At 47.8% G+C, this 14,434-nt stretch overlaps 1 protein-coding gene across 5 annotated transcripts in view; it reads left to right on the plus strand.

Annotated features, from left to right (window-relative positions):
• PPFIBP2 (PPFIA binding protein 2) overlaps positions 1–14,434 on the plus strand; it is a 123,404-nt gene that overhangs the window by 25,697 nt on the left and 83,273 nt on the right. For all 5 annotated transcript variants that reach the window (XM_060275467.1, XM_060275475.1, XM_060275459.1 and 2 more), the window contains one exon: positions 9,481–9,695. In XM_060275467.1, the coding sequence (XP_060131450.1) occupies positions 9,481–9,695 (215 nt within the window). The remainder of the gene's footprint in view (positions 1–9,480; positions 9,696–14,434) is intronic.

A 14,434-nucleotide genomic window follows, 5' to 3' on the forward strand; every position in this document is an offset into this window, starting at 1 on the left:
AGAACTGAGTTTTGGCTGAGGCTTATGGGAGTTGTAGTCTAGCAACACCTGCATGGAGCAGGCTTGCAAAGCTGCCTTATAGCATTGATTGCTGAGTTCCCAGGTGAGATCAGCTGGAAATTGGTGTCCTAGCCCTAAATCCATTTGGCAGAGTGTGGGGCTGGGGCTGGGGACACGGGCTGATATCTGCCTCAGTTATGCCCTGCCCCCTTCACAGCTGAAAGGGTGATTACTATATCCATACAGGACTCATTTGGCGATCAGTGCCTTTAGAAGATTGAGTACATACATGCTCTAGCTCTAATTCCTCTTTTAAGATACTACAGGCTGTTAGGAGTTCAAAGAGCCAATTTCAATTTTCCTCAACCATCCTTCAGACTCTTAATTGCCCCGAGCATTTCATAACTACTGGAGTCCAATGATTATGCTCAGTTCTCTAGGGGCTATTTTGTGGCTTGTTAAAGGCAAAGCAGAATCTTTACAAGGTGGCATGAGTCAAAACAGGAGGCCCTCAAGTGCATATTACCTAGAATTATAACTGTAAGAGAAGTAAAATCTTTAAAACAGAACAAGACTTGCTGGAGGGGTGGGAATTTAACAGTAACCTAGGCACAGGGGAACCATTGAAAACAGTATTTACAAGGCTCTCTTCTGCTTAAGTCTTCTGACCTGTTCTTCAGTCAAGGCTGGTCTACAGAGTATACTGTCCACAGTGGTTAGAGACTGGGCTGTGTTTGGGCAGACTTGGGTTCACATCCCCACTCCACCATGAAGCTCATTAGGTGATCCTGAGGTGGTCATTACCTCTCAGTCAACCCTATTTCTAAGGGTTTTTGTGAGGATCGATGGGCAGGAAAAATCATACATGCTACCTAAACCTTCTGGATTAAGGGTCCCTAATACATGGTACTGCTTGCCATTAGGGGCGGCTTTGAAATGGCTTCCCTTAAATGGTTTCCCTGGCGTGGAGACTTCCCATGCCAGGGAAGCCATTTACAGGTCTGGACCACCATGCCAGCATTGGGACTGACATAGTCAGGAAGAGCCACATGATAAACCATGAGGATGCGATTTGAAGCTTGTTGCATGCAGTGAGCGAAAACTGTAGAATGACCATTAGTGTGAGACATTTGCTCATCAGTTTAAGCGTCTTCCTGTTTATACCAACTTCCATAGCACTTGGAAGCATTTTGTCATTCATTAACCTTTTCAGTCGGTGTAAAACATTGAACTTTCCCCCTCCTGCAGTCAATTTGTTTTTTATTTCAGAAGAGTTATATACTGCTTGGTTGCAATGAAATCTCAACGCAGTTGTAATAAAGTTTTTTAAAAACCAAACAATAAAGCATTGGTAAAAGAGAGAGAGAAAACAGAACTATTTAAAATATTCAACAGTTAATGAAAATTACTGAGAAAATACTATATGGTTACTACTTTGTTATACCATTATATTAAGCTGTTACATTTCGCCCTTCTAACATGCATAGCTTGCTTGCTTTGGATATCTTTCTGGATGAATAAATTCAAGTGTGAAGGTGAGTTAGGAGCCAAATCAGAGGTAGCAGCTCTGTAACCTATGTTGCCATGTTTATGCTCGGTTGACTAAATGGGAAATGGTATGGTTTAAGTCCTTGCTTGCATTTCTGCTTCTGTGTGCTTCATCCTGAATTCATCTGCAGGCAATGTCATTTCTCCCCTTCTCCCCCTTCCAGCCAGAAAGTGAAAGGGCTAATATGGCAACCGCAGAAAGGTTAAAAATAACACTGCACAAAAGAATGGCATGCAGCTGGAAGAGAGGGTGTCGTGGAGATTGTATTTCCGCCCTCATATGCTGGTGCCTATTCTGCCCACACCCCATAAAAGCAACTCTGGAATATCTCTATCCTGTGATACTTGGATATACTTGGATATTCTCTAATATTCTTCTGCTTTTTATCCAACTTTTGCGTAAGTCATAGTTACTATCTGAACAAGTAGCATATTAATTTACAAGCCGTTGTGAACAGATCCTGGGCTTCCTTTGAGATATTCCTATGTAGCAGCTCCCCATTCTGAACTGACAAACCGCTTTGAAAACCATCTTTGTTGTGCCACAGCCTAGTGGACATTAGAGGAAGGGCCTTTTCTGCGGTGCCGCCCGTACTATAGAATCACCTTCCTTCTGCCCCTTAGGCAAACAAATTCATGGTGTTTAGGTGTCTTTTAGAAATGCACTCGCTCTTCCAGACCTTCACTGGTGCTTGACGTTGGGATGTTATAGTTTTAACTCTGCCCTATTTGAATGTTTTGGTGTGTATTTGACGTGGGATGACCTATGAGTGGAACTCTGCTCACAAGAAACTTTCCCTGGGGAAAGCGGGGAGATTATTTCCATCAATTTCCCCCTCCTACCTGCAGCTTCTTATACCCTCTGAAAATCTGTTTTGGATGGTTGAGGGGACCCTCTGGAAATCCGCATTGAAAATGGGTCCATTCCATATACATACCAACTTATTTGTAAGTTGTAACTAAGTAATCAACATGGGTTTCCTGAAATTAAAGAAGCACTCAGTTTTGTGTTTGATACAAAAAAGAAATAACGGTGTTATGTACTGAGCTGAATCCTAGAACAATAGGATTCAGAATCAGCGGGAGCTACCCAATCCAACTCCAGGTGGAAGTGAATCCGCAACCTGATTGGCCTGCGGGAGCAGCCAATCAGGCGGCTGGCAGAAGTGAATCTGCTACCTGATTGGCCTGTAGGAGCAGCCAATCAGGCTGCAGGCAGAAGTCAATCCACAATATAATTGGCCCACAGGTGTAGCCCTGAAGTAGCCAATCACGCAAGGCCCATTGTGTAAATAATGTATATAAGCAGATGGTTTTGGGAAAAGAGCCATTCGTCTTCTCTTCTTCTCCCTGATGAATATGAGCTGAATAAAGAGCATGAAATTCACTCTCGACTCCGAGTATATTTTACTGGCGACGAAGGTGGGATCCTGCTGAGCTGACCGCCACCACGCACTGCACCGCAGCACCGCCACCTGCTGCACCGCTGCATCGCACCGTGCATCCAGGCTTCAGCTCCAGGACCCAAGGAACCCAGAATGGCAACCGACAGCAGCTTCTTGCCATTCAAACCAGCATCAGGAGACTGGGAAGGGTACGCCGCCCGTTTCAACTTCCTCCTGCAAGCGAAAGAAGTCACCAACGATGCCATGAAGAGGGCGACATTCTTCAGCGTCTGTGGAGAGGAGACGTTTGAAATCGCCCGGGCTCTCCTTGCACCTAGAGATGTCGCTACCGTCTCTTACAAAACAATAATGGAACGGCTGAAGGAGCACTTTTCACCACAGCCCTCGGTGGTAGCTTGCCGAAATGCCTTCTACGCAAAGCGGCAAGCCCCGGGGGAAACCATAACTAGGTTTGTGACCTCCCTCCGCCAAGCCGCCTGGTTATGCAACTTCTCAGAGTTGGAGAACATGCTTCGTGACCGCCTCGTCGGTGGCCTGAGGGACGAGATGTTGCAACGACGCCTCTACGCAAAAAAAGACCTCACGTTCCAGATTGCTCTGGAGGAAGCCCTGGCAACCGAAGCCGCCGAGAGGTCAACGCAAGAGGCACGACCGGCCCCGCCATCCCAACCGAGGGTCTACCACGAAGACCTCACCGACGAATCCGAATCTGACAGGGAGGAAGTACACCGAGTACAGCGGCGCACTCAAGCAGCACACACACCACAGCAGCCTCGACGAGAAGGAGGGAACTGTGCAAGCTGCGGGGAGAACCACGAGAGGAGGACCTGTCGTTTCCGCAACGCAGAGTGCAGGCAGTGCAGAAAATTGGGACACATCGCCCGGGTGTGTCGGACTCGACTCACCCGTCGACAAGCATCAGATGACCGACCCAGGAGCCCCAGGTCACACGGCACCATGCACCAAGGCAACTCGACGGAGATCACGGACTACCAGGTATTCCAGTTGCCCCATCCCAGCACAGAGAAAATTTATATAGAGGTACAGATAGAGGGAGCCCCATGCCGCATGGAGCTGGACACGGGTTCAACTCTATCCATAATCTCGGCCCGAACATTAAGGGAACTGTGCCCTAATGGGGGTCCCAAACTAAGGCCGGCCCCATTCACCCTCCGGGACTTCCAGAAACGTAAGGTCCCTACAATGGGGGTGGGGACCTTCAGGGTGCAATATCGAGGGCGAAAGCAACAATTGGACTTGCTGGTAGTTAAGGGCCCCTACGTTAGCTTACTGGGACTGGCATGGTTTGGACCTCTGGGGCTAGCCGTTACCGGGGTGAACCGCACTAGCTTACAAGTGGACGTGGACGCCATATGCAAAGAGTTTCCAGGGGTTTTCGATGGGGCATTGGGACGATATACAGGACCCCCCATTGCCCTACAGCTAGACCCCGCTGTACGACCCATCAGGCACAAGGCCCGCCGGGTCCCGTTCGCCCTGAAACCCCGCATAGACGAGGAATTGGACCGGCTCGTGGAGCAAGGAGTGCTGGAGCCGGTGCCCAACGCCCCCTGGGAAACTCCAATTGTCACACCCGTCAAGCCTAACGGTTCGGTCCGCATCTGTGCAGACTACAAATGCACCATAAACAAGGCTCTCACGGCCCATGCATACCCAGTGCCAGTGGTCAGCCATGTCCTCGCCACCCTGGCTGGGTCAAAAATCTTTGGCAAACTGGACTTGGCCCAAGCGTATCAACAGTTGCCTGTGGACGAAGCCACAGCAGAGGCTCAGACGATTGTGACGCACAGAGGGGCATTCAGAGTAAAGCGGCTGCAATTTGGCGTTAGCGTGGCACCAGGCATATTCCAGAATCTAATGGACTCTCTCCTTAAAGGGATTCCTGGCGTCACCCCCTTCTTCGATGATGTACTGATCGCCGGGCCCACACCAGAGGAATTTGAGGACCGCCTCCGCTCCGTCCTGCACCGTTTCCAGACGGCGGGCCTCAAGGTGAAGCGGGAAAAGTGTTTACTGGGAGTGCCGCAGGTGGACTTTCTGGGATTTAAGGTGGACGCAGAAGGGGTCCATCCAACCGGTTACAAGGTACGGGCCATTTGTGAGGCCCCAGCGCCCAAGAGCAAGCCCGAACTTCAGTCATTCTTGGGACTATTGAACTTTTACCATGCCTTCCTTCCCCATAAGGCAGCGGTAGCGGAGCCCCTACACAGACTCCTAGATAAAAGGGCCCCTTGGGTGTGGGGCCAGCGACAAAGGGCCGCATTCCAGGCAGTCAAGGACTTGCTCGTCTCAAACTCGGTCTTGGCACACTTCGACGAGAGGCTGCCAGTGGTGCTGGCATGCGACGCCTCTCCCTATGGCATCGGCGCTGCCCTGGGACACCAACTCCCGGATGGAAGAGAGGTGCCGGTGGCATACTTCTCCCAGACGCTTGCTGCAGCCGAACGAAACTACTCACAGATTGACAAGGAGGGTCTGGCAATCGTGAAGGGCGTAAAAAAATTCCATGATTTCTTGTACGGGCGGCCCTTTACCATAGTGACTGACCACAAGCCGTTGCTTGGCCTGTTTGCCCCCGAGAAGCAGACCCCCCAAGTGTTGTCTCCACGTGTCCTCAGGTGGTCAATTTTCCTTGCCGGCTACCAGTATGCACTAATCCACCGCCCTGGGAAGGCGATGGGCCACGCAGACGCACTCAGCAGGCTACCACTACCAGAAACAGGCCCCGACCCAGCGCCTGCGCAAGAGGTTATGACCCTGGAGCTGCTTCCCGACCGACCCATTCAGGCACAAGAAGTTGCGCACCATTCCACAAAAGATAGGGTCATCTCCCGGGTCCTGGACTGGGTGTGGCGAGGATGGCCCAGCAGCAGCCCCGGGCCAGAATTCGCTGGCTACACAAACCGCAAACATGAACTGTCGGCCCACAAGGGGTGCCTGTTATGGGGAAGCAGGGTTGTTGTTCCCCAGCCCCTCCGCAAAAGGGTCCTCACAGCCCTACACGAGACACACCCAGGGGTAGTGAGGATGAAGGCCCTTGCCAGGAGTTATGTGTGGTGGCCGGGGATTGACAGAGAGATAGAGGCCTGGGTCCAACACTGCCAGACCTGCCAAGAATCCCGCCCGGATCCCCCAAGGGCCCCAGTCCAGCCCTGGGAGTCCGCCCGACATCCATGGTCACGCTTGCACGTGGACTTCGCTGGCCCCTTCCAGGGAAAAACATTCTTCATAGTGGTGGATTCCTACACCAAATGGCTGGAGGTCGCACTGGTACCGTCCACTTCTACGGCGGCAGCCATCCGGGTACTACGTAAGCTGTTTGCAACCCACGGGCTCCCTGACACCCTCGTCTCGGACAATGGAACCGCATTCACGTCAGAGGAGTTCCAGACCTTCACAGCGCAGAATGCCATCCGCCACATCCGCTCAGCACCATTCCACCCTGCCACCAATGGCCAAGCGGAGCGCATGGTGCGGACCACCAAGGACAGCCTCCGCCGCATAACACAAGGGGACTGGGAATACCGCCTTGCCGCATTTCTTCTAGCACAGCACAGCACCCCAAGCACAACGACGGGCCGGAGCCCAGCTGAACTACTCATGGGCCGGCGCCTTGCAACTAGACTGGACCGACTTCACCCCGACAGAGCTCAGGATGAGGTAGTGGTGGGGAAAGGCAGGAACCCCCGGACATTTGTGGCCCAGGACCCAGTGTATGCAAAGAATTTTGGGGCAGGCCCAGCATGGGTACCCGCCACAGTCACCAAGGTGACCGGTCCCGTGTCGTACGAGGTACTAACGGAAGGGGGGCAATGTTGGCGCCGCCACTGCGACCAGCTACGGCGACGATTCCCAGGAGGAACCCGGGAGGAGAGCGGGACAGAGGGGTCCCAAGGGGACAGCAGGGCAGTGAGGCCTGTAGAGCGAGAGGGGTGGGCAGGGGAAGCAGAAGCAGTAGGCACAGAGGGGCGCCCCGAGGCTCGAAGGACACCGGAACCAGAGTCACAACCTAGTGGTTCAGTGGCGCCAGACCAGACAGCCCCGGCACAGCCAGCAGCCTCGGAACACGAGCCAGAACCAGAACCCCTGACCAAGGAACACCCCAGGCCACAACGCACACGGAGGCGGCCAGCAGACCTTGGGGACTACGAATGCAACTTCCCGGGCAGGACTGGAACTTAGAGGGGAGGGGTGTTATGTACTGAGCTGAATCCTAGAACAATAGGATTCAGAATCAGCGGGAGCTACCCAATCCAACTCCAGGTGGAAGTGAATCCGCAACCTGATTGGCCTGCGGGAGCAGCCAATCAGGCGGCTGGCAGAAGTGAATCTGCTACCTGATTGGCCTGTAGGAGCAGCCAATCAGGCTGCAGGCAGAAGTCAATCCACAATATAATTGGCCCACAGGTGTAGCCCTGAAGTAGCCAATCACGCAAGGCCCATTGTGTAAATAATGTATATAAGCAGATGGTTTTGGGAAAAGAGCCATTCGTCTTCTCTTCTTCTCCCTGATGAATATGAGCTGAATAAAGAGCATGAAATTCACTCTCGACTCCGAGTATATTTTAAACACCATAAGCCACATTTTAGAGCATTCATTGAAAGGTGGCCTAGAAATATTATAAAATACTGATACCCCTGCTCACTCCCCTGACCTTCTCTCCTCTCCTCTCCTCTCATCCACCCCTTTGCCTATCCCCTCACAGCTTGCCCAAACCTCATCTCCTCTCACAGCTCACCCCAAGGTGCTCCACTGCCCCCACACCTCCCCCTTCCCTTCGCAGCTTGCCCCAAATCTCTACCATTTAAGGGAGGGCTTGGCACTTCATAGAGCAGTTTGCCACAGACCATGCTCATTGTGGGGCTTCCCCTCATTGAACAGTTCACCTAGGCCGCCTGCCACCCGCACTGCTCTCCAGTCTGCCAGCATGCTAAAGTTGGCCTGGCCATGTGAAGTGCAGCATGAAGACAGCGTTACATTTTTAATGTATGTAGGAAGAAATGCATTTTAATGCAGATATAAAAATGGTTTTTGGTGCACACTATACAAAGTTAATGATGGGCTATAGCAAACTTGAATTGGCTCATTGTTTTTGTATAGCACAGGCTGCTTTAAACCACATATCCACTTGCCCATCTTTTGGTGAGAAGACTGAGCAGCAGTACACACCCCGAGCTGTACTGAGCTTTGAATATAGTACACAACAGTGGTAGTGTCCCCGTATTCTACTTATTCCATCACACATTAGGCAAATGCCTGCCCATGTCCTCGGCACGTGCCAGAGAAATTGGTGGGGATGGGTTTGATGGTGAGTACAAATGGAGACGACGATTGGGAAAGCTGTATGTGTGGAGTTCTGGGTTTAAAAGGAGATGGTCAGATTCTTGGAGGCCAAGGCTTTCAGCGGCTACTAGTCATGATGGCTATATGCCACCTTTGGGATCTAAGGCTGCAATGCCTCTGAATGCCGGTTGCTTGGGAGCAACAACAGGAGATGGCCCCTGTTTCTAAGGGGAATCTGGTTTCCCTCATTGCATGGAAAGCATTGCTGGACTAGATAGGCCTTTTGCCTGATCAATGCAGGCCTGCTCTTGTGTTCTTAAACAGTGATGCCTTGTTCCTTAACATAGCTTTTGACCACTTCTATTTATTTCCAAAGAGCTTTTGCGGAGTGTCTCACAAGAACCATCCAATTGAACGGAAGCTTTAGAGAAGCAGTGCAATACTACAAACACAAAAAAGGGTCTCAATTGGACCTGACAAAGCAATTATTCAAATGATTACATGTGTGAAAGTGCTGGAGGAATTGCATTGCTAAATGTGGGCTAAAGCAAACTTGTTTGACGTTTATGATGCCAGTAAAAATACCCTTGCATTTCCCTGCGAAATCGTTAAATAAATAAATGTGGATGTTTTTTAGTAGCGTGTCCCTGAAAAGATGGTGACACCTAATGGTTTGTAGGGGCAATTGCAGGTTTGGAGTTTCTGTCTTCAATTTTTTCCATAAGACTGAAATTATCTTTGGCATATCCACCCTGAGATTACTATAATTATTGGGTGATTGTAATAGGTAAACAAAAATAAATTAAAGAATAATGCTGAGTTGCAGCAGGGGTGGGGTGGGGTGGGGGGCAGGGGGCAGATCCAAAAATGGGGGCGCAGAATTACAGAAGTTAAATAAAAAGTTCCTTCAGCAAGTTGCTCGTGTTTTCGACAACATTTCTGGAAAACTTTTTGAAACTTAGTAGCTTTGTTTTGGAGTTTGCCCAGTTTGTTCCATTTTCAGGTCATCTGGTTTTGTATGTTTTCAGTGTGCTGTTTTAACAGGTCATAACTGCACTAGGCGGTGTCAATTACGTCTGTTGGTGAGTGGAATGGATTATAACACTCTAAGGATTGGTCAGATAGGATAATTTTGGATTTATTTCCCATCCCATGTGAATGTTACCACTATTATATCTTCTTCCTAAATTGCTTCTTCGGGTTTTCCTTGTTTCCTTTTAGGTACCAAAGCAGCTGCGGAATATACAAATGGCGTCTACGACATGGTGTCACCTGCTCAGTCAGTGTATTTCGGCACACTACAGATCCTTCATCTTCTGGAAGACTTGAAGCTGGCATTAGAAATGGTCAAGGATCCACAAGAGAGAGAAGCTTTGCGGAATCAGATACCAGGGACTACAGCAGCATGCATACATGCCTGGCTGGAAGAAAATCTGGTAAGGAGAAACTCAGTGTGTTTCCATATTATATTGAGATACTAAAGACTCGTGCATTGAAATAAGCAGCCAGCTAACCAGCAGGTAGGAGTTCCTTTGTACAGGTGCGACTGGCCTTTAGGAGAGATCATAGTATTGGTTTTCCTAGGTTCAAACCATGATAACTCTAGTTGAAGGATTTCTGTTTGCAGGGCTTATTTATTTAAAAAAAAGATTATGCCACTTAATATAATAAGGAACTTTTGGGAGTTTATATAATAATAATACAGTCAATAAGATTTCCCAAAAAGGAAAACACAGTTTTATGTTGCACATAGAAGTGATTAGTGTACAAAACAGAGGATTAAACATTAAGAGTCCATGGGTGGAATTCAACAGTGAGCTAATGCAAATGTTCTGTCAGCCAAATAGAACAAGCTCCTACCCCCCCCCCCTGTTGTTGTTGTTTAGTCGTGTCCTACTCTTCATGACCCCATGGACCCCATGGACCATAGCACACACCCCCGTGCACATATGTAAAGTTGAATGTTGCACTAAGCATCCTAGCAGCAACATTTTACAACAGCTGTCCTGCCATTAGCAGGTGCAAGAGAAGCCCCACCTATATCCCCATACAGTGGTGCCTTGGTTTGCGAACGCAATCCGTTCCATGGAGGCGTTTGCTCACTGAGGCATTCCCTTGCTGAAGGCACGCTTCTGCGTGTGCGCAAAGCACTGATAGAGCGCTTCTGTGCACGCATGCACTACACAGATCGCATCTGCACATCCGATGCCACGGAACCCAGATGTAAACACTTCTGGGTCCGCAGCGTTCGTAAACAGAGGCGTTCGTAAACTGAGGTAGGCGTAAACCAAGGTTCCACTGTACAGTAGTCTTAATTGTGAGGTTGCCTATGTAATTGTGAGGTTACTGTGGCAAGGTTATCCCTGTCAAGGTGTGGGCGTAGGTGTGCACCAGCTAAAGTTGGCAATGGGCACTGTGAACCACTGAAATCACCTGAGCCTTTAGTGTCGGCAATGAATCTAGGAGCACCCCCAAAACTATGCATGTGCTCTTTCAGATAGATTGCAACCCTGTCCAGAGCTGGTATGTAAACCGAAGTCCTAGATCAACCATCCGTAGGGTCAGAATTCCATTGCGGTTATTAGCCCCCATCCAGCCCATGACTTCATCCAGGTACCAGTTTAAGACATACATTGCCTCTGCTTATTTAGATGTTACAGAGAGATCATCAGCATCCTGGTAGCACCTTGCTCTGAACCTCCTGATCATCATCCCCAGTGGGCTTTGCATAGCATTGAGGACAAAATCATGCCTGCAGACAAACTGCCAGGGACCTGACCTATAATAGTCTCTGGATCAGTAGGAGTGAAACAGTAGGAGTGGTCCATGGAGATAGTCCAGGAGTGGTCCATGGAGATAGTCCAGGAGGAAGTCAAAACTTCCTGGCAGGAGACCGAAGTAGACATGATACCAGCAGATGGCGAGTTATGCACAATCTCAAAGAACACTCTGCTCACCCACTTTGTGACTTCAGAAGCACCTGATTTCAGGATGATATAAGGAGTGTGACACTTCCACTTGCCCACCGCTTATTTCCCAACAGCTCATTTTCCTCCCAGCCAGGGGAGGGGAAATAAGTCGTGGGTATGGTGAGATTTCTGCATTTGCCACCTGTCACTTTTACTGACAGCCCCCCCCCCTCCACTTTCTGTGTGATTGTGCTAGAGGTGGGTCTAACTTTAACAGACAGATCTGCTTCTATCACAGCTAGCGTAGCATAGCTCAAAGACTTTTGGAAATTGTTGCCACTCAGAGTAGGCAACATAGGATTAGATGGACTGATAAAACATAAGGTAGCACTGCAACATTGACCAATGGCAGGTTTGCAAAATATGGGTATGGAGTCAGCCAATTCTGAACAGCACCAACAACAAACTGTGCAAAAGCAGTTTTCTGAATTTGGCCTCCGACCTAGTTTGGGAAAGAGTTCCTAGAATGCCAGGGAGACTTTGTCTTGCAGGTTAATGTGTCCTGTCGCTTTGGAACAAGTTAATGTGTACTAGGACTATGGAACCCTTTCAGGTTGTTTGTTAGCAAAGTGACCTGGCTTCAGATTGCATGCCTCCAAGGTATTGTTTTACAATTAGCAACATAGCACTGGAAACTGGAGACTGGTGCAGATTTCTAAACATTTCACTTTGAATGGGCTGTCTGTCTCATCAAGTTGGCTCTTAACGTTCAGGGTTTTGCCGTCTAAAATAGGACAGTTTGTCTAAAGAAGCTGGATGCTATGCATGGAAGGTCCACCCCATAGTGGAGATCTGAAAATTGGCCATATGGTGCAAGTCTACCAGTTCGTGTACTATGTTTTTAAAAATAGTTGTTTATATTATATAGCCTTGAAGCATAAATCTTAAGTGTCTTGGTATCTTAATTTTTCCTCCAGTGTTTCCTCTGTAGTAGTCTTATTATTAATTACAGACATGAAGGTAGGAAACGGGTATTTTATCTGACAGCAGATTTGTTTTGTAATAATCTTGCAAGTAAATGAATGCATACACTGCTAGGAGCTTCCTGTACAGGAAATTGCCCAATATTGAGAAACCACAACACTTTTTTCTCTCTCTCTCTCCTTAATTAATATATGTCAACTCATGCTAGTTTTGGCTCTCGGTTGTTAAGCATGATTGACTTCATGCACAATTGGCTTCACTATTTTTCATTCTGTGCTAATATTCATTCTACGCTAACTTCTGGCTAACTCCTTGTGAAGTGTGCTCTGGTTGACAAATACCGGGGTTAACATTATTTGATAAAATTTGCCCCCAAATGGAAAATTAATCAGCAGAACACTAAAACTCTAAATATTTCTACATAAACCTTTATCCTCATATATACGCAATGTGACAGAGTTATCTTTTGCATGTTAATAAAACGGATTTCTGTACAGTACTTTAAGGTATCTCCAAATACGTTCCCCAGATGTTTCCTATCAATCAAGGTTCTGGTTGGTTTCCTGCATCCACTTCTACAGCTTGAAAAACAAACAAACTTGGAATTCAGTATTAGTGGTTAAGAAGTTTTCCCTCCCAGCCCTTTTTAGACATTCATCCAACCGCTACATGTTTAGGGGGAGAGTGGAAAAAGCACCTTTCCACCTGTACCTTTCATCTGTAGGTCATTAGTTCAAATGTGGTGACAAGCTAGCAGTCTGAAAGCCACTGCAATCTGTTTAGTTAGCAAGCGATGTGGAGGTCAAGGTTTCCAGTTGCATTCTTAGTGTTGCATTACAGTTCTTTAAAGCTCAAACAGCCTAACTGGCATCCATTTTTTCATCTGAATTAGAAATATTACGTACTTAAGTTGGTATCTTTAGCAAATATATAGTTCTATCCCATTAATGATTGTGTCTGTGGTGAAAGGTGGGCAATACAACAACTTCCTGCCCTACAGACTGTGGCTCTGCTATTGATTACTCATTCAATGCCCTCAGTTTCTCCTTTTGAGTTCAGTAATCGTAAACTGATACTTCATGATTAGGCCATGTAGGCTTTCTACAGTCAATGTGTGCTGCTCATCTGACACAAATCCCTTCAAAGCCAATGTGAAGGTGTGCTTTGATGACAGCAGCGATTCAAGAGAGACTCCACTTCAAGGTTTAGTCCACTTTAAGGTTTTGCACTACGTGTGTTGTCATCCTTTGTTGTTGTTTTAAGTCAAGTTATTGTTGCTTTGCAAGTAAAATTTCCCTTGTGCGGCTCCGTTTTTGTCAGGCTTTAAAACAAACATTCAAGTACAGTACCCATTTCATTCAGTTCTTTTTTCTTCTCACAGAACACAACCCCTCTCCCTTTTTTCTCCATTGGAAAGCAGTTGTGTAAGTTTTGGGGGTGGTGCAAATCCTGATGTTCTCAGAGTCTCGGTGATCTGTTGAAAAAATTGTAATACACATATGAAGTGCCCTTAGGAAAGAAACATGACTCCTTGGTTCTTAACATACAATAAAGTCTAATTCATTGGCTTTGGAGAAAGCAATTTTTGTCCTACTTGATACATCCCTTTCAGTAAAAGAATGTCAGTAATGAAAATATGAGTGTTCAGTCCCTTCTTTTTGCAAGTGCTGGAATCGAGGTATTGAATCTAGAGTTCATACGCTGTGCAAATAAGCCTTATTTGGGAGGAAAGTACAACTTGCTTCTAACCACATCGCCCTGCCCACCACAGATTGGCACTTCTACCAAAAGCGAAAAATGGCTTGCCTGCTTAAATTATAGGCCAGTCCATATTGTCAAATGCAGTTTTGGCCTTGAGCCCTTTCTTTTTAAGGCGGGGTGAATGTAGGGTTGTCTCCTGACTAGCCTTTTCATGGAGAGAAGTCCTCCTTCTGTTTGTGGACAGTACTGCTATCCAGCAGAGGCTTCCCCTGGAGAAAGGATGCAGTGGAATCCCAACCCCCCCCCTCTTCTCCTGCAGCCTCCAGTACAAGGTCCCAACCCTCCAAAGCAGATTTTCAGGAGCCACAGGAAGTTGCAGGGAGAAGGAAGAATGTACAAAAGTCCCCTCTTTTCCCTGACAATGACAGTATCCCAAGAACAAAGGTACACACAGGGGATTTTGGAACAAAGCTCTACATTTCAGGAGTCTGGCCTAAAGCTTTGCCAAATCGATTTGTCCAGTTACCAGTCTTTTGAGTTTAAGTAGGTTAGGCATTTCAGGGGTCTCTTGAACATCTGTA

Source organism: Zootoca vivipara, chromosome 1 (assembly GCF_963506605.1).
Source record: "Zootoca vivipara chromosome 1, rZooViv1.1, whole genome shotgun sequence".
In the NCBI taxonomy this organism is placed as follows: Eukaryota; Metazoa; Chordata; class Lepidosauria; order Squamata; family Lacertidae; genus Zootoca; species Zootoca vivipara.